This window comes from Oncorhynchus tshawytscha, linkage group LG13 (assembly GCF_018296145.1).
Source record: "Oncorhynchus tshawytscha isolate Ot180627B linkage group LG13, Otsh_v2.0, whole genome shotgun sequence".
In the NCBI taxonomy this organism is placed as follows: Eukaryota; Metazoa; Chordata; class Actinopteri; order Salmoniformes; family Salmonidae; genus Oncorhynchus; species Oncorhynchus tshawytscha.
The window spans coordinates 33622148-33641800 of NC_056441.1; the positions used below are offsets into that span (position 1 = coordinate 33622148).

The 19653-nt window shown below is 42.6% G+C and overlaps 1 protein-coding gene across 5 annotated transcripts; it reads left to right on the top strand.

Moving 5' to 3' along the window:
* The first annotated feature begins 1494 nt into the window (after positions 1-1494).
* On the top strand, positions 1495-14042 carry LOC112264747 (GA-binding protein subunit beta-2). 5 transcript variants are annotated; one of them, XM_024441540.2, is made up of 8 exons: positions 1495-1608; positions 3904-4011; positions 4205-4372; positions 4637-4831; positions 5025-5169; positions 9418-9591; positions 10401-10519; positions 10804-14042. In XM_024441540.2, exons 2-8 carry the CDS (start codon positions 3904-3906, stop codon positions 11104-11106), a joined length of 1212 nt encoding a protein of 403 aa, XP_024297308.1. In that variant the 5' UTR covers positions 1495-1608; the 3' UTR covers positions 11107-14042. The 5 variants fall into 5 exon arrangements, with proteins under 5 accessions (XP_024297308.1, XP_024297307.1, XP_024297311.1 ...); XM_024441539.2 differs by having other exon boundaries at positions 1508-1692; XM_024441543.2 differs by having other exon boundaries at positions 1508-1692; positions 9421-9591.
* The last annotated feature ends 5611 nt before the right edge of the window (positions 14043-19653 follow it).

A 19653-nucleotide genomic window follows, 5' to 3' on the forward strand; every position in this document is an offset into this window, starting at 1 on the left:
CTCCGCCACGGCACAACCCAAGGGGGGACGCAAACCCAGACAGGAATATCACATCAGTGACTCAACCCACTCAAGTGACGCACCCCTCCTAGGGACGGTATGAAAGAGCCCTAGTAAGCCAGTGACTCAGCCCCTGTAATAGGGTTAGAGGCAGAGAATCCCAGTGGAAAGAGGGGAACCGGCCAGGCAGAGACAGCAAGGGCGGTTCGTTGCTCCAGAGCCTTTCTGTTCACCTTCACACTCCTGGGCCAGAGGCGGCAGGGTAGCCTAGTGGTTAGAGCGTTGGACTAGTAACCGGAAGGTTGCAAGTTCAAACCCCCGAGCTGACAAGGTACAAATCTGTCATTCTGCCCCTGAACAGACAGTTAACTCTTAACTGACTTGCCTAGTAAAATAAAGGTAAAAAAAATCATATGCGCCACTGAAGAGATGAGTCTTCAGTAAAGACTTAAAGGTTGAGACCAAGTTTGCGTCTCTCACATGGGTAGGCAGACCATTCCATAAAAATGGAGCTATATAGGAGAAAGCCCTGCCTCCAGCTGTTTGCTTAGAAATTCTAGGGACAATTAGGAGGCCTGTGTCTTGTGACCGTAGCGTCACAGTATCTCTACTTGCACTCATCTTCTGCACATCTATCACTCCAGTGTTTAATTGCTATTTTGTAATTATTTTGCCACTATGGCTTATTTATTGTCTTACCTCCATTATCCTACCTCATTTGCACACACTGTATATATACTTTTTCTATTGTATTATTGACTGTATGTTTGTTTATTCCATGTGTAACTCTGTATTGTTGTTTGTATTGCACTGCTTTGCTTTATCTTGGCCAGGTCGCAGTTGTAAACGAGAATTTCTCAACTAGCCTACCTGGTTAAATAAAGGTGAAAAAAATATAAAAAAAATAACCCCACCGCCAGCATGGGGCACTCTGTTCACAAGGTTGACATCAAAAAACACGTGGTCCGCAGTTGTGAGAACGGTTGGACATACTGACAAATTCTCTGAAACGATGGAGGTGGCTTATGGTAGAGAAATTAACATTAAATTATCTGGCAACAGTTCTGGCTGACATTTCTGCAGTCAGCATGCCAATTGCACGCTCCTTCAAAAATTGAGACATTGTGGTATTGTTTTGTGTGACAAAACGACACATTTTAGAGTGGCCTTTTATTGTCCCAGGCACAAGGTGCACATGTGTAATGATCATGCTGTTTAATCAGCTTGTTGATATACCACACTTGTCAGATGGATGGATTATCATGGCAAAGGAGAAAGGCTCACTAACAAGGATGTAAACACATTTGTGCACAACATTTTAGAGAAATAAGCTGTTTGTGCACATGGAAAATGTCTGGGGTCTTTTATTTCAGCTCATGAAACAAGGGACAAACACTTCACAAGTTGCGTTCATATTTTTTTTACAGCTTAAATTCAGTATCGCCTTTTTACCGTAATGGGTTAATTGGCCATTGAAGGGCTTGCTACTTTTTCATTCGCCCGCCCACAAGAGGGTTCAAAAAGCTCGATTTCCACCTCCGGTGTCGAGTTGCCGCCATCTTTGTATCCGTTTTAATACAAAAATATAATTTATTTTCATTATCTAAGGTGAGGAGAACATTTAAAATAATTGGGTAAAGTCAAGGAACTTATGTCTGCAGCCTAAGAGCATTCATTTGAAGCCGTATTGAGGTAAGAACTACACAACGTTAGCTTGCGTCCATTCGGGATTCCGCCTCCAGCTAGCTAGCGTTAGCTGTTATTAAAGTTAGCCAGGCATTAGCTAACTATCTTAGATCTGGCTAGTTACGAGACCGAGTAACACAGCAAGGTGGTAGTTTCGAAGCTGGGACATTGTGCGAAAGTCCACATTAATCACGCGCACTAAACAGTTTGTGGAACTTTCCCATTTCTTAAGTGTGTTCATACTTTAAGTGTCGTTAACGTAGCTAGTATGTGAAGTTATTGCTTGCGAACCTTAGCTAACTAGCTACATGGTTGGTTAGATAACAAACCTGGCGCCATCAGGCTCATATGATATTGTATAAATACTCGCACGGTAAAGGTGGTGGCATCTCTTTGATAAAAAGCAATTATGAATTAATCGATCGTTTAAAATCAGAAAAATTGCGCGAAACCATTTGATGAAGCGTGCGAGAAAGAATGCTGTTAACCGGATGTGGAAGTAGTTTTTTCTCTTCGTGTAAAATAGGAATTTCTCTTGACTTCCCCCGGAAAACCAACAACTTAATATCAAAGAGTTTCCTGTCATGTATTTAAATGTCGTTGTTCGTGGTTGTTAAATAATGTAGGTGAATGATTTAACGGATAATGTAACACATGGCCGCCTCTTGTTCGTTTTCACCACCGAGGCGTATAAGATGGCTACTCATCGTCTCCATCTCCACGCTTTTGCTATGAAGAGAGCCTCCTGTTATAGTGGGCTTTCATGATGTAGTAATAGTAAACCAACCAGCTAGCTACAATGTAACGACAACCAAAAAAGTGCACATCACGCTATTCACATTTTACTTTGTGTCCAACAACACACTGCGTGATTGTTTACGGATGCATACCTCCGATCAACGCGATTTTCAACAGTATAACTAGCCTATTCTTCCCTGTTATGAAAAACTACCATCACTCATAGCAGCATTGAGCGATACCAAAGGGTTTCGAGTGATGCACGTTAGATCTGTAGCATAACCACTAACTTCGTTACTTTACAACAATAATTGTGTTGTGCTCAAATGGGACATCTGATAAGCATATATCCGGGATTGGCTCGACTCATTCGTCTAAATAGCACGAGTCTGCAGCAACAACAAAAGCCCGTTTCTTCTCCAGAGATGTGTAGCCTAGACACTCCACAGAACGAAAGCGCGCCCCTTTGCTGCCGTGTCTTTTGTTGTTGGTCTATTTCACGGTCGATATCTTGCATTACTAACGCCAAGTTCTTAATCAAACCACATGTTATTTGTCACATGCTTTGTTAACAACCGGTGTAGACAAACAGTGAGATGATTAGGGCCCTTCCCCAACAACGCAGAGAGAAAAATAGTAACACGATGAATAAATGCACAATGAGTAACGAGATCACTTGGCTATATACATGTGGTACCAGTACCGAATCCATGTGCAGAGGTACGAGGTAGATATGTTACATATAGGTAGGGGTAAAGTGACTAGGAAACAGGATAGACGCTAAACAGTAGCCGCAGCATATGTGATGAGTCAAAGTTGTAAGCTCCATTACGACTATAATACTTCCATGGTGATTTCTGTTTAACAAAATTGATCTAGCATAGCTAATAACACAACTTTGTCTGTAATATCTGAAATGGGATTAACACACTTATAGCTATGTTAAATTGTAAATATATGCTCAGGGCAGAGTCCTCTCATTTGATTAAGTTAGCCAAAAATGCACTAGTACCCTAACCCATTATTGAGTTTCAAAAGTTGGCTTAAAAGTACATACTTTTATTAAGTAGGGCCCTGTGTTTTGGTAAATCATGTCATATGACCTGGATTTTAACCATTTTTATTTGAAGTCTTTTTTCAGAAATTAGATTTGGGCCAAAAATGAAAGCAATTCTCTGAGGATGGTGCTGGACCATCTGACATAAAAAGAAAAGGGGACAGTTTTATGATAAAAGGTTCAAATCCAGTTAATGTGACACAATTAACCAAAATACAGGACCCTATTTATGTGTACACTACATGAGCTGTAACAGGTAGGCAGGCCTACATTGTGTGAACGGGTAACTTCACAACCGCCTAATACTGTTTAACAGCAGACCTAAGTCAGGCTACCACCTCAGTGAAAACATACTGCAAAAGTTGCATACATGTACAGTCACAGGGCCAAATACTGCAACCTTTGTAATTGTGTTGTCTCAGATGTCGCTGGTGGATTTGGGGAAGCGGCTCCTTGAGGCTGCACGGAAAGGCCAGGACGATGAAGTCAGGACACTCATGGCCAATGGGGCTCCCTTCACCACAGACTGGGTAATGATTCCTGTCTTACCGTCTCTATCTGGGCAATTTTCATTATCTGCTTCAGTTTAACTAGTTTTACCCACCCCAGGGTTTTGTCTGGTTTGTGTGGTTTAAATGTAAAACATTGTCTGAAGTGCCAGTCTGGTTCAACTGTATGGTGTTTTGACTCTTTATCCCTCTTTCTCTTTGGCACTCTGAGCAGCTCGGCACATCTCCGTTGCACCTGGCCGCCCAACACGGGCACTATTCCACTGCCGAGGTGCTGCTCAGGGCAGGCGTCAGCAGGGATGCCCGAACCAAAGTGGACAGGACCCCTCTGCACATGGCTGCTTCAGAGGGCCACAATGTCATCGTGGATCTATTAGTCAGGGTACACGTGTCTCTTTCTTTTCTAAGGTTTTAGCTGTTTATTGTGTGTGTTTAGGGTCTGACCTGGCCAATTCCTAATATAGTGCACTGCTTTTGACCAGGGGCCATTTTCAGATGCAGAGTCCTGCTCTTTCTCTGACCAACATTTCTTAAATTTAAGTACACTAGAAAAAGTGGATACATGTGTGAAGAAAGCAGTGAAACTGCCAAGTCTGCCAGCTGTCTTATCCTGTCCCTGTCATTTCTCCTGGGTCACACTCTACAGAGTGGCGCAGACATTAATGCCAAGGACATGCTGAAGATGACTGCTCTCCACTGGGCCGCCCAGAATGGCCACCAAAGGGTAGCGGAGACGCTCGTGAAACATGGCGCCGATGTTCACGCTCTCAGTAAATTTGATAAGACGCCGTTTGACATCGCAGGAGACATTCAGAATGCCGACCTTATGCTCCTACTACAGGTGAGACCTTAAGTTGCATGTAGAGTCTAGTTGAGAGAAGGTTTCCGCGCACTATTCTAGACCAAAAAGGACAAATGTACCTAAGGACTTGCTCCTGGCAGTCTCCCGTGTGTGTGTGTGTGTGTGTGTGTGTGTGTGTGTCTATCTATCGGTCTGTCTCTCTGATAGTGTTGTTGACAATGTTTGTCTATAGGAGGGAATGCAGAACCAGGTGAACATGAACGCAGAGGCTGGCATGACGGGGAGCTCGGCCCAGCCTCAGTTTATCATCCAGGGCATCCCAGGGCTCCCGGGGGGTGTGGTCAACCTGGCGGACCTCCTCAACAACATCAACTCGGGTAGCTACTGGGTTTTTACACACACAGACACCAAACCTCCTTCAGTTAGGCTAGGGTTCATACTATTTGAAATGACTGGTCTTCTGACGAAGGGTTTGTGGATGTTAAAAACACAGGAGGTTGGTGGCACTTAATTGTGCCGGACGGGCTCTCGGTAATGACTGGTGTGGAATGACTGGCGTGGAATGGTATCAAATAAATCCATGTGTTTAATACCATTCCATTTGCTCCAGCCATTATGAGCCGTCCTACCCTCAGTATCCTCCGCTGGTTATGGAAAGAAAAGGCCAGCCAGTCAAGTAAAAATGACCTGGTTTCTCCAGTTAACGGCTACATCTTTTCAAGTATCCCCCCGCCTCAGAGAAAAGTGCCCCACGCTTCGTTGTTTCCTCTAGTCTAGTGCCTAGTCCCTGGCCTTTATCACTCTGATCTCATAAACTGATAGGGTCTGTTGATGCTTTGTGGTCCCACACAATGAGGTAGTGACCACAATGTGAGATATGTGGGAATCAAAGGTCATGCAGAAAAGAAACATTGATTCTCACCGATCAGATGGAAATACTTTCTCACAGCTTGAGTTCCTTTGCGCTTTACCTTGTTACCTCTGTATGTAATGCTTATTTAAATGAGAAGATTGAGCCCACACGTTGACTGCCACAAAGTACAGTCCAGAATGTACAGTACCAGTCAAAAGTTTGAACACAACTACTAATTCCTTGGTTTTCTTTTACACACACACACAAATGGTGTATAGGTATTTTATAGAAAAGACAAGTATGCAATTCTTATATAAACATAAGAGCAGACTGATTCGAAAAGACCCAGAGTTATAGGTACAAACTAAATAATACAAAATAAAACATACAGAAAGAGGATACCCCCCCACCCCTTGGGCAAGCACATGCTGCCCAAGGGTAGATTAAAACATCACAAGTGAGAGTGCATTAAAATGTACACATTCGCAGTGCCAAATGGTCCAAATAAGAGAAGAGAGACTGCCAGATTTGATCAAATGTTAATTTATTGCTCAGAATATATCTGTAGTGTAGTGTTTGCCAAATCGCTGAGCCAATAATTTGGCAGAGGGAACTTCCATCCATAATTATGTCGAATTCTGGCAAATTAGGTGGCCCAAACTGTTGCATATACACTGACTCTGCGTGCAATGAACGCAAGAGAAATGACACAAATTCACCTGGTTAATATTGCCTGCTAACCTGGATTTCTTTTAGCTAACTATGCAGGTTTAAAAATATATACTTCTGTGTGATTTTAAGAAAGGCATTGATGTTTATGGTTAGGTACACATTGGAGCAACGACACGCACCGCATCGATTATATGCAACACAGGGCACGTTAGATAACTACACACGGTTGATGATATTACTAGTGTAACTAGTGATTTTGATTGTTAAGTTTAATGCTAGCTAGCAACTTACCTTGGCTTACTGCATTCGCGTAACAGGCAGGCTCCTCGTGGAGTGCAATGTAATCAGGTGGTTAGAGCGTTGGACTAGTTAACTAAGGTTGCAAGATTGAATCCCTGAGCTGACAAGGTAAGAATCTGTCATTCTGCCCCTGAACAAGGCAGTTACCCACTGTTCCTAGGCTGTCATTGAAAATAAGAATGCGTTCTTAACTGACTTGCCTAGTTAAATAAAGATTAAATAAAGGTGTTAAAAAAAATATATATATATTATTTATTTTTTAATCGGTGTCCAAAAATACTGATTTCCGATTACAAAATCATGAAATCGGCCCTAATTAATCGGCTATTCCGATTAATCGGTCGACCTCGTGTATATACTCCAAGCGATCTTCCCAGTCTGCCACAGAAATTTCAGTCCATAGCTCTTCCTCCCATTTTGCCTTAATGGCATCTGTAGAAGGTGCGCTAACAGATTGAAAAGCGTCATATAGACGAGAGATCAGTTTGCCTGAGGGTGGGACACATTTGTATGCATCCGTCAAACATGGAAGGTTTAGCGTTTCCAAATGTCGGAAGATGTTTTCTAACTGTCTCTAATCTGTAAGTATCTGGGGGAAAAAGTTACTGGGAAGATTATAGGTTTCCCTCAGCAAATCAAAGGAGGCAACGTTCCCTTCTCTCTCTATATATATATATATATGAGAGAGAGAGAAGGGAACGTTGCCTCTTATATATAATATATATATATAGAGAGAGAAGGGAACGTTGCCTCCTTTGATTTTATATATATATATATATATATAGATATATAGATATATATATATATCTATATATCTATATATCTATATATATATATATATATATATATAAAATCAAAGGAGGCAACGTTCCCTTCTCTCTCTATATATATATATATATTATATATAAAATCAAAGGAGGCAAGGAGGCATATATATATATATATATATATATATATATATATATCTATATCTATATCTATATCTATCCTGAGCTCTCCACATCGCTTAAAGGGGTTGTCAAGGTTAGAGGGGGCAAAGGAGGGATTCCTGGCAATTGGAAGCAGGAATGATATTGGTTTAAGGTCAAAATTGACCTTTCTTTGCTTCTAGATGCAGACTGTGCTATGTATAATAGGATTGTTACTGTAAAGTGACTTCTCCAAATTCACTGGGGACAAAATCGCTGCGCCAATAGAGAAGGGTTTGCAATCCTCACGCTCCATATTCCAGTTTTTCTTAATTTTTTTACTATTTTCTACATTGTAGAATAATAGTAAAGACATCAAAACTATGAAATAACACATGGAATCATGTAGTAACCAAAAAAGTGTTAAACAAATCAAAATATATTTGAGATTCTTCAAAGTAGCCACCCTTTGCCTTGATGACAGCTTTACACACTTGGCATTCTCTCAACCACCTTCATGAGGGAGTCACCTGGAATCCATTTGAATTACCAGTTGTGCCTTGTTAAAAGTTAATTTGTGGAATTTCTTTCCTTGCGATGTGACATGGTAGGGGAGGTATACAGAAGATGGCCCTATTTAGTAAAATACCAATTCCATATTATGGCACGAACGGCTCAAATAAGCAAAGAAATACTACAGTCCATTACTTAAAGACATGAAGGTCAAGTCAATCCGGAGAATTTAATGAACTTCAAGTGCAGTCGCAAAAACATCAAGCGCTATGATGAAACTGGCTCTCATGATGACCGCCATAGGAAAGGAAGACCCCGAGTTACCTCTGCTGCAGAGGATAAGTTCATTAGAGTTACTAGCCTCAGATTACAGCCCAAATAAATGCTTTACAGTAACAGACAAGTAACAGACACATATCAACATAAACTGTTTAGAGGAGACTGTGAGTCAAGCCTTCATGGTCAAATTGCTGCATGGAAACCACTACTTAAGGCCACCAATAAGAAGAAAATAATTGCTTGGGCCAAGAAACTGAAATCTGTCCTTTTGGTCCGAGTCCAAATGTGAGATTTTTGGTTCCAACCAAAAATCTCAGCGTCTTTGTGAGACGCAGAGTAAGTGAACACATGATTTACGCATGTCTGGTTCCTACTGGGAAGAATGGAGGAGGTGTGGGGGTGCTTTGCTGGTGACACTGTCAGTGATTTATTTAGAAATCAAGGCACACTTAAGCTGCATTACTACCACAGCATTCTGCAGCGACACGCCATCTGATCTGGTTTGCGCTTAGTGGGATTATTTGTTTTTCAACAGGACAATGACCCAACACACCTCCAGGCTGTGTAAGGGCTATTTGACCAAGAAGGAGAGTGATGGAGTACTGCATCAGATTACCTGGCCTCCACAATCACCTGACCTCAACCCAATTGAGGTGGTGTGGGATGAGTTTCACCGCAGAGTGACGGAAAAGCAACCAAAAAGTGCTCAGCATATGTGGGAACTCTTTCAAGACTGTTGGAAAAGCATTCCAATTGAAGCTGGTTTAGAGAATGCCAAGAGTGTGCAAAGCTGTCAAGGCAAATGGTGGCTACTTTGAAGAATCTAAAATATATTTTAATTTGTTTAAACACTTTTTTTTTTGGTTACTACATTATTTGATATGGGTTATTTCATATTTTTGATGTCTTCACTATTATTCTACATAAAAGTAGTACAAATACAGGAAAAACACTTGAATAGGTAGGTAGGTAGGTGTCCAAACATTTGACTGGTACTGTATATAGGCTTAAACATGAACTATTTCCTAATACAAAAACGACGGTCGACACTAAAAGTGAACCTTTTCCGCTCTCCCTCTGTTTTACCCCTTGTCTGACAGCAGGTGACTCGGAGGAAGCCATAGCAGCCAATTCTTTGGACCCCGGCAGCATCCAGCACATGGTGAATGAGCAAGGTCAAAGGGTTATCACCATAGTGACCGACCAACACGGTAACCTACAGACTGGAGGGCTTGGTCAGCCATTCTTTGTCACCATGCAGCATGGACAACAGAGTAAGAGAACGTCTCACTTTTGGTCACATAACGGTGCTCATTTCAGCCTGTAGCCACTTCCCATAGCCTCTATCCATTTGGGAACAGTTTCTTGGACCCTACTCTCGGACTGAAAAGGCATGCTCAGTGGAGAATCTCAATTGATAGCTGTTTTGAGTCTCGGAGTAGACTTTATCTGGGTCTGGGAAACCAGCACTTGGTGTTCTAATGCTGCATTCATAACCAAGTGGGAAGGTGGTCTTACCACATACTGTACGACTGGGAAAATCCACTATCACCCCTCCAACTGGTAATTACTAGTAGGAAACCCGTCTGTCATCGCTCAGCTCTGACCTCTCCCACATGCTTACCTCTGACGTCATCTAATAAGGAAATTACCTCTAACAGCATTTTCATCAATTAAATGCAACAACAAAACATTGTTTTTTTATAAATCTGTTAATATGGTTGGCACATTCTTGGCCTTTCTCAATGACTTTAAAGAACGTGACTGCATCCAACTGGTATTTGTGACTTCACAACTGGTAATTACCACCTTCTCACTTTATGAACGCAGCATTAAAGCGGTAGGTAACTTCAGCCACACAGTGGAATGTCCACTTAACCTACAAGCAACCTTATTGTTGTGACAGTGTGGACCTTGTATTTGTAGGCAACAGTTTCTAGCTTTCTGGCAGATTGTTTTGTTCTAGTTCCTTTGTCGGACATTGTGTACTACTTCGTCATTAATTTAGTTTATTAATTAACCTAATGGTCCCGTTCGATACTATGTTCCTTCAGGCTCTGAGCTGTTGTCTGTTGATTTGCAGTGTTGGCGATGCCAGCCAATCAAGTGACAGAGGAGGTGGTTGAGGAGGAACCCCAGCCCCCGCCTGCCCGCAAGAGGAAACTAGAGGCCTCTGCCAACCACATGGAGTCTGGAGACACGGTCGGGGGGGCACATTTTCTCTTGTGCAACACATTGAACTGATATGCTTCTGCCATTTAACTGGTTTCTGACTCAAGCAAAATGTTTTATTTGATTTTGTATTGCATATTTCTCGATTCTAGATGCTGCTGTGAAATGTTTTGGGGGCTTAAGTTAGGAAAACAAACTCTTTTAGATTATTTTGGTACTTTGATACTGTGCAATTGGCACAAGTGAAGTGCAAGTGTGTGAACTTTGGTCTGACCTTTCTGTCCCTTTCTCCTCTTCTCCATCCATCTGTCCAGGAGCAGTTACAGAGGCAGCTGCAGGAAGCCAACCGGAAGGCCCAGGAGTACCGGCAGCAGCTGATGTGCAAAGAGCAGGAAGCAGAGCAGTACCGTATGAAGCTGGAGGCCATGTCGCACAGCCATACCAATGGCACCTCTGAGCAGGAGGAAGTGGTTGAAGAGGAGGAGGAGGAGGAGGAGGAGGAGGTGGTGGTGCTCCAGGAGGGAGACATCATCATTAAGACGGAGGAGCTGGACTCGGCCGAGGAGCAGGTGACGCTGGTGGATTCGGTGCCCTCCCACACCGAGGTCATCTCATAACACCAGACAGACTGATGTCACTGATGGAAGGAGAAATGGACACGAACTCAGGCGACGGGGCAGGCTATCAGCTTTTCCCATAGCTCTTTTAAGTTTTTCCCCCCATCTGAGTTTTTTAATGTTTTGTTTTGTTTGTACTATATTTACTTACTCTTTCTGCCGTTTCAGTAGTTTTTTTCTCTCTCCCTCAATCATGTTTTTTTTTTTTTTTTAAACAACTAGCGAAGTGAGGAGCTGAATAGCAGGAGGTGCATCACAGGTTGGTTGAGGAGCCGGAATGGGACCTGCTCAGCCTGTGGATAAGGTTTCCTGCCTGAAAAACATGTATGCTATCGAAGAGAAACGGGTCACTCGGTCTCTGTCTGTGGCGTCTGAGACATGTCAGTGGTGTGGGAAATACATTTTCACGTTGCCAACTACATATCATAAGATGTCCAAGATGAGTCCATCCGTGGTGCCAGAGGACCAGTCTGTGGAGAGAACACTTTTGTTTGTTTTTGTTCAGTTCTTTCAGGTCTCAGAAGTCGCCCTCTCCCTCACTCCTCCATTCTACCACCCCCACCATCATGGACTCCACTGCAATGGGAATTGTATTTAAGAATACCTATTTGAAAATAACCGTCTTACAGGACAAATGACAGGGCATGCAGTTGGCAACAGTCATTCCCAGCATTTATTGGACTCCGCATTCACAATGTAGTAATGAATTGTTTCAAAGTCGGGAATTGTTTTGACTTTCATGGCACCACGTTAGCTTTGTCCTCTGTGGGTGTTATGGTCCGTGCCACTTCGAGTGCAGCGGTGATTATAGGTTTACTGTTGCAAAAGCCACAACCCCCCCCACCCCACCCTCTCCCTGCTGATGTCAATACAAAGAATAACGTCCTCCCGTTTCAAGGCCCCTGTGGCTTTAATCACTAGTAGTCCCACTCCCCAAAGCCGGAGACGGTCAGGAATAAGGCTTTCAGATTGCTGTGTCCTTCTGACAATGACTATGTCCCGTCACTTGTTTCTGCTACAGTTACTGTGCCGTTTTGTCTTCTCCAACCCTGAATGAGAACGTGAACAACGTCTGGGTTAACATTCATCTCTCAGGGTTGAAGGGTGTTAAAGGAAAGTAATCTCTGCCTGCTATTCAGTAAGGGCCCGATCTAAACTTGAGATGCCAAAACTGGTTTAAGTTGTGCCTACATGTTGCATTGACGTCAATGGGGGATTTCCACTGAAATTAGAGTTCAGATTTATCGGATGCTCTTGCCCAGGTTTAAAATGACTTTAGTGGGTCTAACTGCAATTTGAGTTGAACCATGTTGAGCGACAGATATAAATACACACACACCAATTTGAATATTTAAAATAATGTTTCTGTACACTGAACCATGGTCAGTTTGAGAGGAGTACATCTTGTATAATTAATTTCCCACCATGGCTAATTGGGTGGATGAAATACACCACAGTTTTTGAGTTTCAGAATTGAACCCCCCCCCCTCAGACCACCTCTTTACTTGGCGGAAGAGGTCTGCTGTTTTGCTGGAATACTGTTCCTATGGCGGTCTCCACTCACCCATTGTAAACTTAGACCGCTCTCTTCCTTTGAGAAGTCGACGTTCTCCACAAGTATGATATTTTTTTATAAGCTCTCAGCAAGCATTTTTATTATGTACATATAAAATTGTATTTTTAAGTGTATCTGAATGCTTTGGAATGTAGATTGCTTATATATGATTTCTAAGCACATCGTCCCTTTCTTAGTTTAGCATATCTTTGCCAGATTGTACAGGCGAACATGTATGCACCAAATGATTAAATAATTCCATGTACCATGATTTGACGGGTTTATAGATCTACCTGTTTCGCTACTGCTCTCACAGTTAAGGGCACTTGACCGAGCCACGAATGACTTTGTGTGGACTTTGCTTGCTTTGATTAAAAAGTATGAAACGGCCTTTTTAAAATGTTACAACTGGTATCTGGAACATGCTTTGAATTGTTTGCTCAATAACTTCGGTCTTCTCAGAGATTGAGAACTGGTGGCGCTGGACCATTTCCTCCATTTTTTTTGTTTTAGACATTGTTACATATTGACCAGCAGGTGGCACTACACTTTAACGGACTGATCTGGTCTGTGAAATGAAATTGAGCAGGGATCATATCTATATTTCTTACCCTCAAATGAGTCGATTTGCTGCTAATACAGAAAGTGAAACGACTGTAGAGTGTCGCACGGTAACGTTGAAGCTTTTATTAAATGCATTCCATTTTCTAACTCTTATGTAAGGTGATATTTCACTTGTACTGCCTACCAGGATAACATAATTGAAAATAAAATACAAGCTCGTACCTGTAAATGTGGATCTTGGGTTCAAAGACCGTTTTTAATTCTATATCCTCACTGTAGTCAAGATCCTTCACTCACTAGTGTCCCTCAGCCACATTTGAAAGGAAAACTACACCCCAAAACTCTTTATGGTATTTCCATCAACAATGGACTGATGAAACAAATACCAATATATTTGTTTTGGGCAGAGTTTCTTTTAACTTCCCTCATTTGATGCATGCAGGCCAAGTTCACCAACTGTTTGGGATTTGCATTGTCACACAGCTATGCCTGGCACTGCAGTGAAGTTACATGTGTTGTGAAGCTTTGGATTGTCTGATCAGACTTTTACCATAAAGCATCTCACCAAAGCATCTGAAAACGTTCTGATACAAAGACTATAATGGAATAGACCAGATCCAGAATTATAATTCTATCTCTAATGGGATACACGAGACAGAACACTATCAGGGACTTTCCTCTTGACAGTTTTGAGAAGATAAGGAACGATGGTCTTGCCACAAGAATGAGTGTGACAAATAATGTAGGATAGTTTTGTATTGTTTTTTTCAAGAAGTTTATTGACTATTTTTAAGAATCAAATAAATGCAAACTCTTATGCGAGGGAGAACTGCTTTTTTTTGTAGCAATATTTGGGTTACCTGACAATAACCTGTGTAATAGATGCTTCTAGTATGTCATTTCTGCCTGTTGCTGTAATCCCCGTTTGCATACGGTTGGAGTCATTAAAACTAGTTTTTCAACCACTCCACAAATTTCTTGTTAACAAACTATAGTTTTGTCAAGTCGGTTAGGACATCTACTTTGTGCATGACAAGTAATTGTTTACAGACATTACTTCACTTACAATTCACTGTATCACAATTCCAGTGGGTCAGAAGTTTACATACAGTAAGACTGGCTTTAAACAGCTTGGAAAATTATAGAAAATTATGTCATGGCTTTAGAAGCTTCTGATAGGCTAATTGACATAATTTGAGTCAATTGGAGGTGTACCTGTGGCTGTATTTCAAGGCCTACCTTCAAACTCAGTGCCTCTTTGCTTGACATCATGGGAAAATCAAACGAAAAAAAATTGCAGAGCTCCACAAGTCTGGTTCATCCTTGGGAGCAATTTCCAAACGCCTGAAGGTACTACGTTCATCTACAAACAATAGTACGCAAGAATAAACATCATGGGACCACGCAGCCGTCATACACTCCAGGAAGGAGATGCATTCTGTCTCCTAGAGATGAATGTACTTTGGTGCGAAAAGTGCAAATCAACCCCAGAACAGCAAAGGACCTTGTGAAGATGCTGGAGGAAACGGGTACAGAAGTATCTATATCCACAGTAAAACGAGTCCTATGTCGACATAACCTGAAAGGCCGTTCGGCAAGGAAGAAGCCGCTGCTCCAAAACCGCCATAACAAATGCCAGACTACGGTTTGCAACTGAAAAAGGGGACACAGATCGTACTTTTTGGAGAAATGTCCTCTGGTCTGATGAAACAGAACTGTTTGGCCATAATGACCATCGTTATGTTTTGAGGTAAAATTGGGAGGCTTACAAGCAGAAGAACACCATTACAGCCGTGAAGCAAAGGGGTGACAGCATCATGTTGTGGGTGTGCTTTGCTGCAGGAGGGACTGGTGCACTTCAGAGTGGCCATCATAAAACCCTGACCTCAATCCCACAGAAAATGTGTGGGCAGAACTGAAAAAGCGTGTGTGAGCAAGGAGACCTTACAACCGGTGTCACGCCCTGACCATAGAGTGCTGTTTATTTTCTATGTTGGTTGGTGCGTGATAGTGACTAGGGTGGGTCATCTAGGTGATTAATGGTTTATGTTGGCCTACTATGGTTCCCAATCAGAGACAGCTGTTTATCATTGTCTCTGATTGGGGATCATATTTAGGTAGCCATTTTTCCCATTGTGATTTGTGGGATCTTGTCGATAGTTAGTTGCCTGTGTGCACACCAGTAGCATCACGGTTCGGTTGTGCTTTATTGTTTTTGTTTGGTGAGTTTCGATTTATTAAAATTATGTGGAACTCTACGCACGCTGCACCTTGGTCCAATCATTATAACGAACGTGACAACCTGACTCCGTTATACCAGCTCTGTCAGGAGGAATGGGCCAAAATTCACCCAACTTATTGTGGGAAGCTTGTGGAAGGCTACCCGAAACATTTGACCAAAGTTAAACCATTTAAAGGCAATGCTACCAAATACTAATTGAGTGTATGTAAACTTCTGACCCACTGGGAATGTGATGAAAGAAATACAAGCTTAAGTAAATCATTCTCTACTATTATTCTGCCATTTCACATTCTTAAAATCAAGTGGTGATCCTAACTAACCTAAGACAGGGAATTTTTACTAGGATTAAATAGTTACACAACAAGTGATGGCTAATGTGACCATGCCACGGACCACATTAGCAAGAAAGGAAGCTTTCTTCAGGACCTCCATTGAATGTTGGTTTGCAGAGCTCCTCCATAACTCTACAGAACTCCACATTACTGTTTTCCCTATTTCACCCTCACTTCAAAATCTTAATTGAACTAATCCCCTGTGAAGGAGTTAAATGCTTAATTCCCTCTATGGCTCTTAGGCTGCATGTAAATGTTCTCCCAAGGGGCTACAGCACAGAAAATAGCATCATTTGATAACAAAGAGGAGAAAATAATTGTGTTCCTCTTGTGCATTGCTCATTCCCCTTTTGTCTGCACATGAAGTTTAAATTGATTTGAACATGTTCATATCGTACACAAGGAGACTACGTGAGAGATTTAATGTGACTCAATGTTGCAGTCATAAACAGACACATTAGTCAGTAATAAGGTCCTCAATCAGCTTTCTGAATTGCCTTAAGTCAAAAGGCACCAAAACATTAAAATATATATTTTTTTTATTTCACCTTTATTTAACCAGGTAGGCTAGTTGAGAACAAGTTCTAATTTACAACTGAGACCTGGCCAAGATAAAGAAAAACATACAACATAGAGTTATACATGGAATAAACAAACATACAGTCAATAATACAGTAGGAAAAAAAAGTCTATATACATTGTGTGCAAATGAGATAAGATAAGGGAGGTAAGGTAATAAATATGCCATAGTGGCAAAGTAATTACAATATAGCAATTAAAACACTGGAATGGTAGTTGTGCAGAAGATGAATGTGCAAGTAGAGATACTGGGGTGCAAATGAGCAAGATAAATAAATACAGAATGAAGAAGGGGTAGTTGGATGGGCTATTTATAGATGGACTATGTACAGGTGCAGTGATCTGTGAGCTGCTCTGACAGCTGGTGCTTAAAGCTAGTGAGGGAGATGTGTCTCCAGCTTCAGTGATTTTTGCAGTTCGTTCCAGTCATTGGCAGCAGAGAACTGGAAGGAAAAGCAGCCAAAGGAGGAATTGGCATTGGGGGTGACCAGTGAGATATACCTGCTGGAGCGCGTGCTACGGGTGGGTGCTGCTATGGTGACCAGTGAGCTGTGATAAGGCGGGGCTTTACCTAGCAAATATTTGTAGATGATCTGGAGCCAGTGGGTTTGGCGACGAGTATGAAGCGAGGGCCAGCCAACGAGAGCGTACAGGTCGCAGTAGTGGGTAGTATATGGGGCTTTGGTGACAAAATGGATGGCACAGTGATAGACTGCATCCAATTTGTTGAGTAGAGTGTTGGAGGCTATTTTATAAATGACATCGCCTTAGTCGAGGATCAGTAGTATGGTCAGTTTTACGAGGGTATGTTTAGCAGCATGAGTGAAGGATGCTTTGTTGTGAAATAGGAAGCCGATTCTAGATTTAATTTTGGATTGGAGATGCTTAATGTGAGTCTGGAAGGAGAGTTTACAGTCTAACCAGACACCTACAGTAGGTATTTGTAGTTGTCCACATATATGTCAGAACCGTCCAGAGTAGTGATGTTGGACGGGCGGGCAGGTGTGGGCAGCAATCGGTTGAAGAACATGCATTTAGTTGTACTTGCATTTAAGAGCAGTTGGCCACGGAAGGAGAGTTGTATGGCATTGAAGCTCGTCTGGAGGTTAGTTAACACAGTGTCCAAAGAAGGGCCAGAAGTATACAGAATGGTGTCTTCTGCATAGAGGTAGATCAGAGAATCACCATCAGCAAGAGCGACCTCATTGATGTATACAGAGAAGAGAGTCAGCCCAAGAATTGAACCCTGTGGCACCCCCATAGAGACTGCCAGAGGTCCGGACAACAGCCCCTCCGATTTGACACATTGAACTCTATCAGAGAAGTAGTTGGTGAACCAGGCGAGGCAATCATTTGAGAAACCAAGGCTATTGAGTCTGCCGATAAGAATGTGGTGATTGACAGAGTCGAAAGCCTTGGCCAGGTCGATGAGCACGGCTACACAGTATTGTCTCTTATCGATGGAGGTTATGATATCGTTTAGGACCTTGAGCGTGGTTGAGGTGCACCCATGACCAGCTCTGAAACCAGATTGCATAGCGGAGAAGGTACGGTGGGATTCGAAATGGTCGGTAATCTGTTAACTTGGCTTTCGAAGACCTTAGAAAGGCAGGGTAGGATAGATATAGGTCTGTAGCAGTTAGGGTCTAGAGTGTCTCCCCCTTTGAAGAGGGGGATGACCGCGGCTGCTTTCCAATCGTTGGGAATCTCAGACGATACGAAAGAGAGGTTGATCAGGCTAGTAATAGGGGTTGCATCAATTTCGGCAGATCATTTTTAGAAAGAGAGGGTCCAGATTGTCTAGCCCGGCTGATTTGCAGGGGTCCCGATTTTGCAGCTCCTTCAGGACATCAACTATCTGGATTTGGGTGAAGGAGAAATGGGGGAGGCTTGGGCAAGTTGCTGTGGGGGGTGCAGGGCTGTTGACCGAGGTAGGGGTAGCCAGGTGGAAAGCATGTCCAGTCGTAGAAAAATGCTTATTGAAATTCTCAATTATAGTGGAATTATTGGTGGTAACAGCGTTTCGTAGCCTCAGTGCAGTGGACAGCTGGGAGGAGGTACTCTTATTCTCCATGGACTTTACAGTGTCCCAGAACTTTGAGTTTGTGTTACAGGATGCAAATTTCTGCTTGAAAAATCTAGCCTTAGTTTTCCTAACTGCCTGTGCATAATGGTTCCTAACTTCCCTGAAAAGTTGCATAGCGCAGGGGCTATTTGATGATAATGGTCAAGGGCAGTCAGGTCTGGAGAGAACCAAGGGCTATATCTGTTCCTGGTTAAATTTTTTTGAATGGGGCATGCTTATTTAAGATGGTGAGGAAGGTACTTTTAAAGAATAACTAGGCATCCTCTACTGACGGGATGAGGTCAATATCCTTCCAGGACACCCGGGCCAGGTCGATTAAAAAGGCCTGCTCGCTCAAGTATTTTAGGGATCGTTTGACATTGATGAGGGGTGGTCGTTTGACCGCAGACCCATTACGGATGCAGGCAATGAGGCAGTGATCGTTGAGATCTTGGTTGAAAACAGCAGAGGTGTATTTGGAGGACAAGTTAGTTAGGATGTTATCTATGAGGGTGCCCGTGTTTACAGCTTTTGGGTTGTACCTGGTAGGTTCATTGATCATTTGTGTGAGATTGAGGGCATCAAGCTTAGATTGTAGAATGGCTGGGGTGTTAAGCATGTCCCAGTTTAGGTCACCTAGCAGCATGAGCTCTGAAGATAGATGGGGGGCAATCAGTTCAGAAATGGTGTCCAGAGCACAGCTGGGGGCAGAGGGTGGTCTATAGCAAGCGGCAACGGTGAGAGACTTGTTTCTGGAAAGGTGGATTTTTAAAGGTAGAAGCTCGAATTGTTTGGGTACAGACCTGGATAGTAAGACAGAACTCTGCAGGCTAACACCGCCCCCTTTGGCAGTTCTATCTTGTCGGAAACAGTTATAGTTAGGGATGCCAAATTTTAGGGGTTTTGGTGGTCTTCCTAAGCCAGGATTCAGACACGGCTAGGACATCCGGGTTGGCAGAGTGTGCTAAAGCTGTGAATAAAACAAACTTAGGGAGGAGGCTTCTAATGTTAGCATGCATGAAACCAAGGCTTTTACAGTTACAGAAGTCAAATGAGAGCACCTGGGGAATAGGAGTGGAGCTGGGCACTGCAGGGCCTGGATTAACCTCTACATCACCAGAGGAACAGAGGAGGAGTAGGATAAGGGTACGGCTAAAAGCTATAAGAACTGGTCGTTGAGTACGTCCGGAACAGAGAGTAAAAGGAGCAG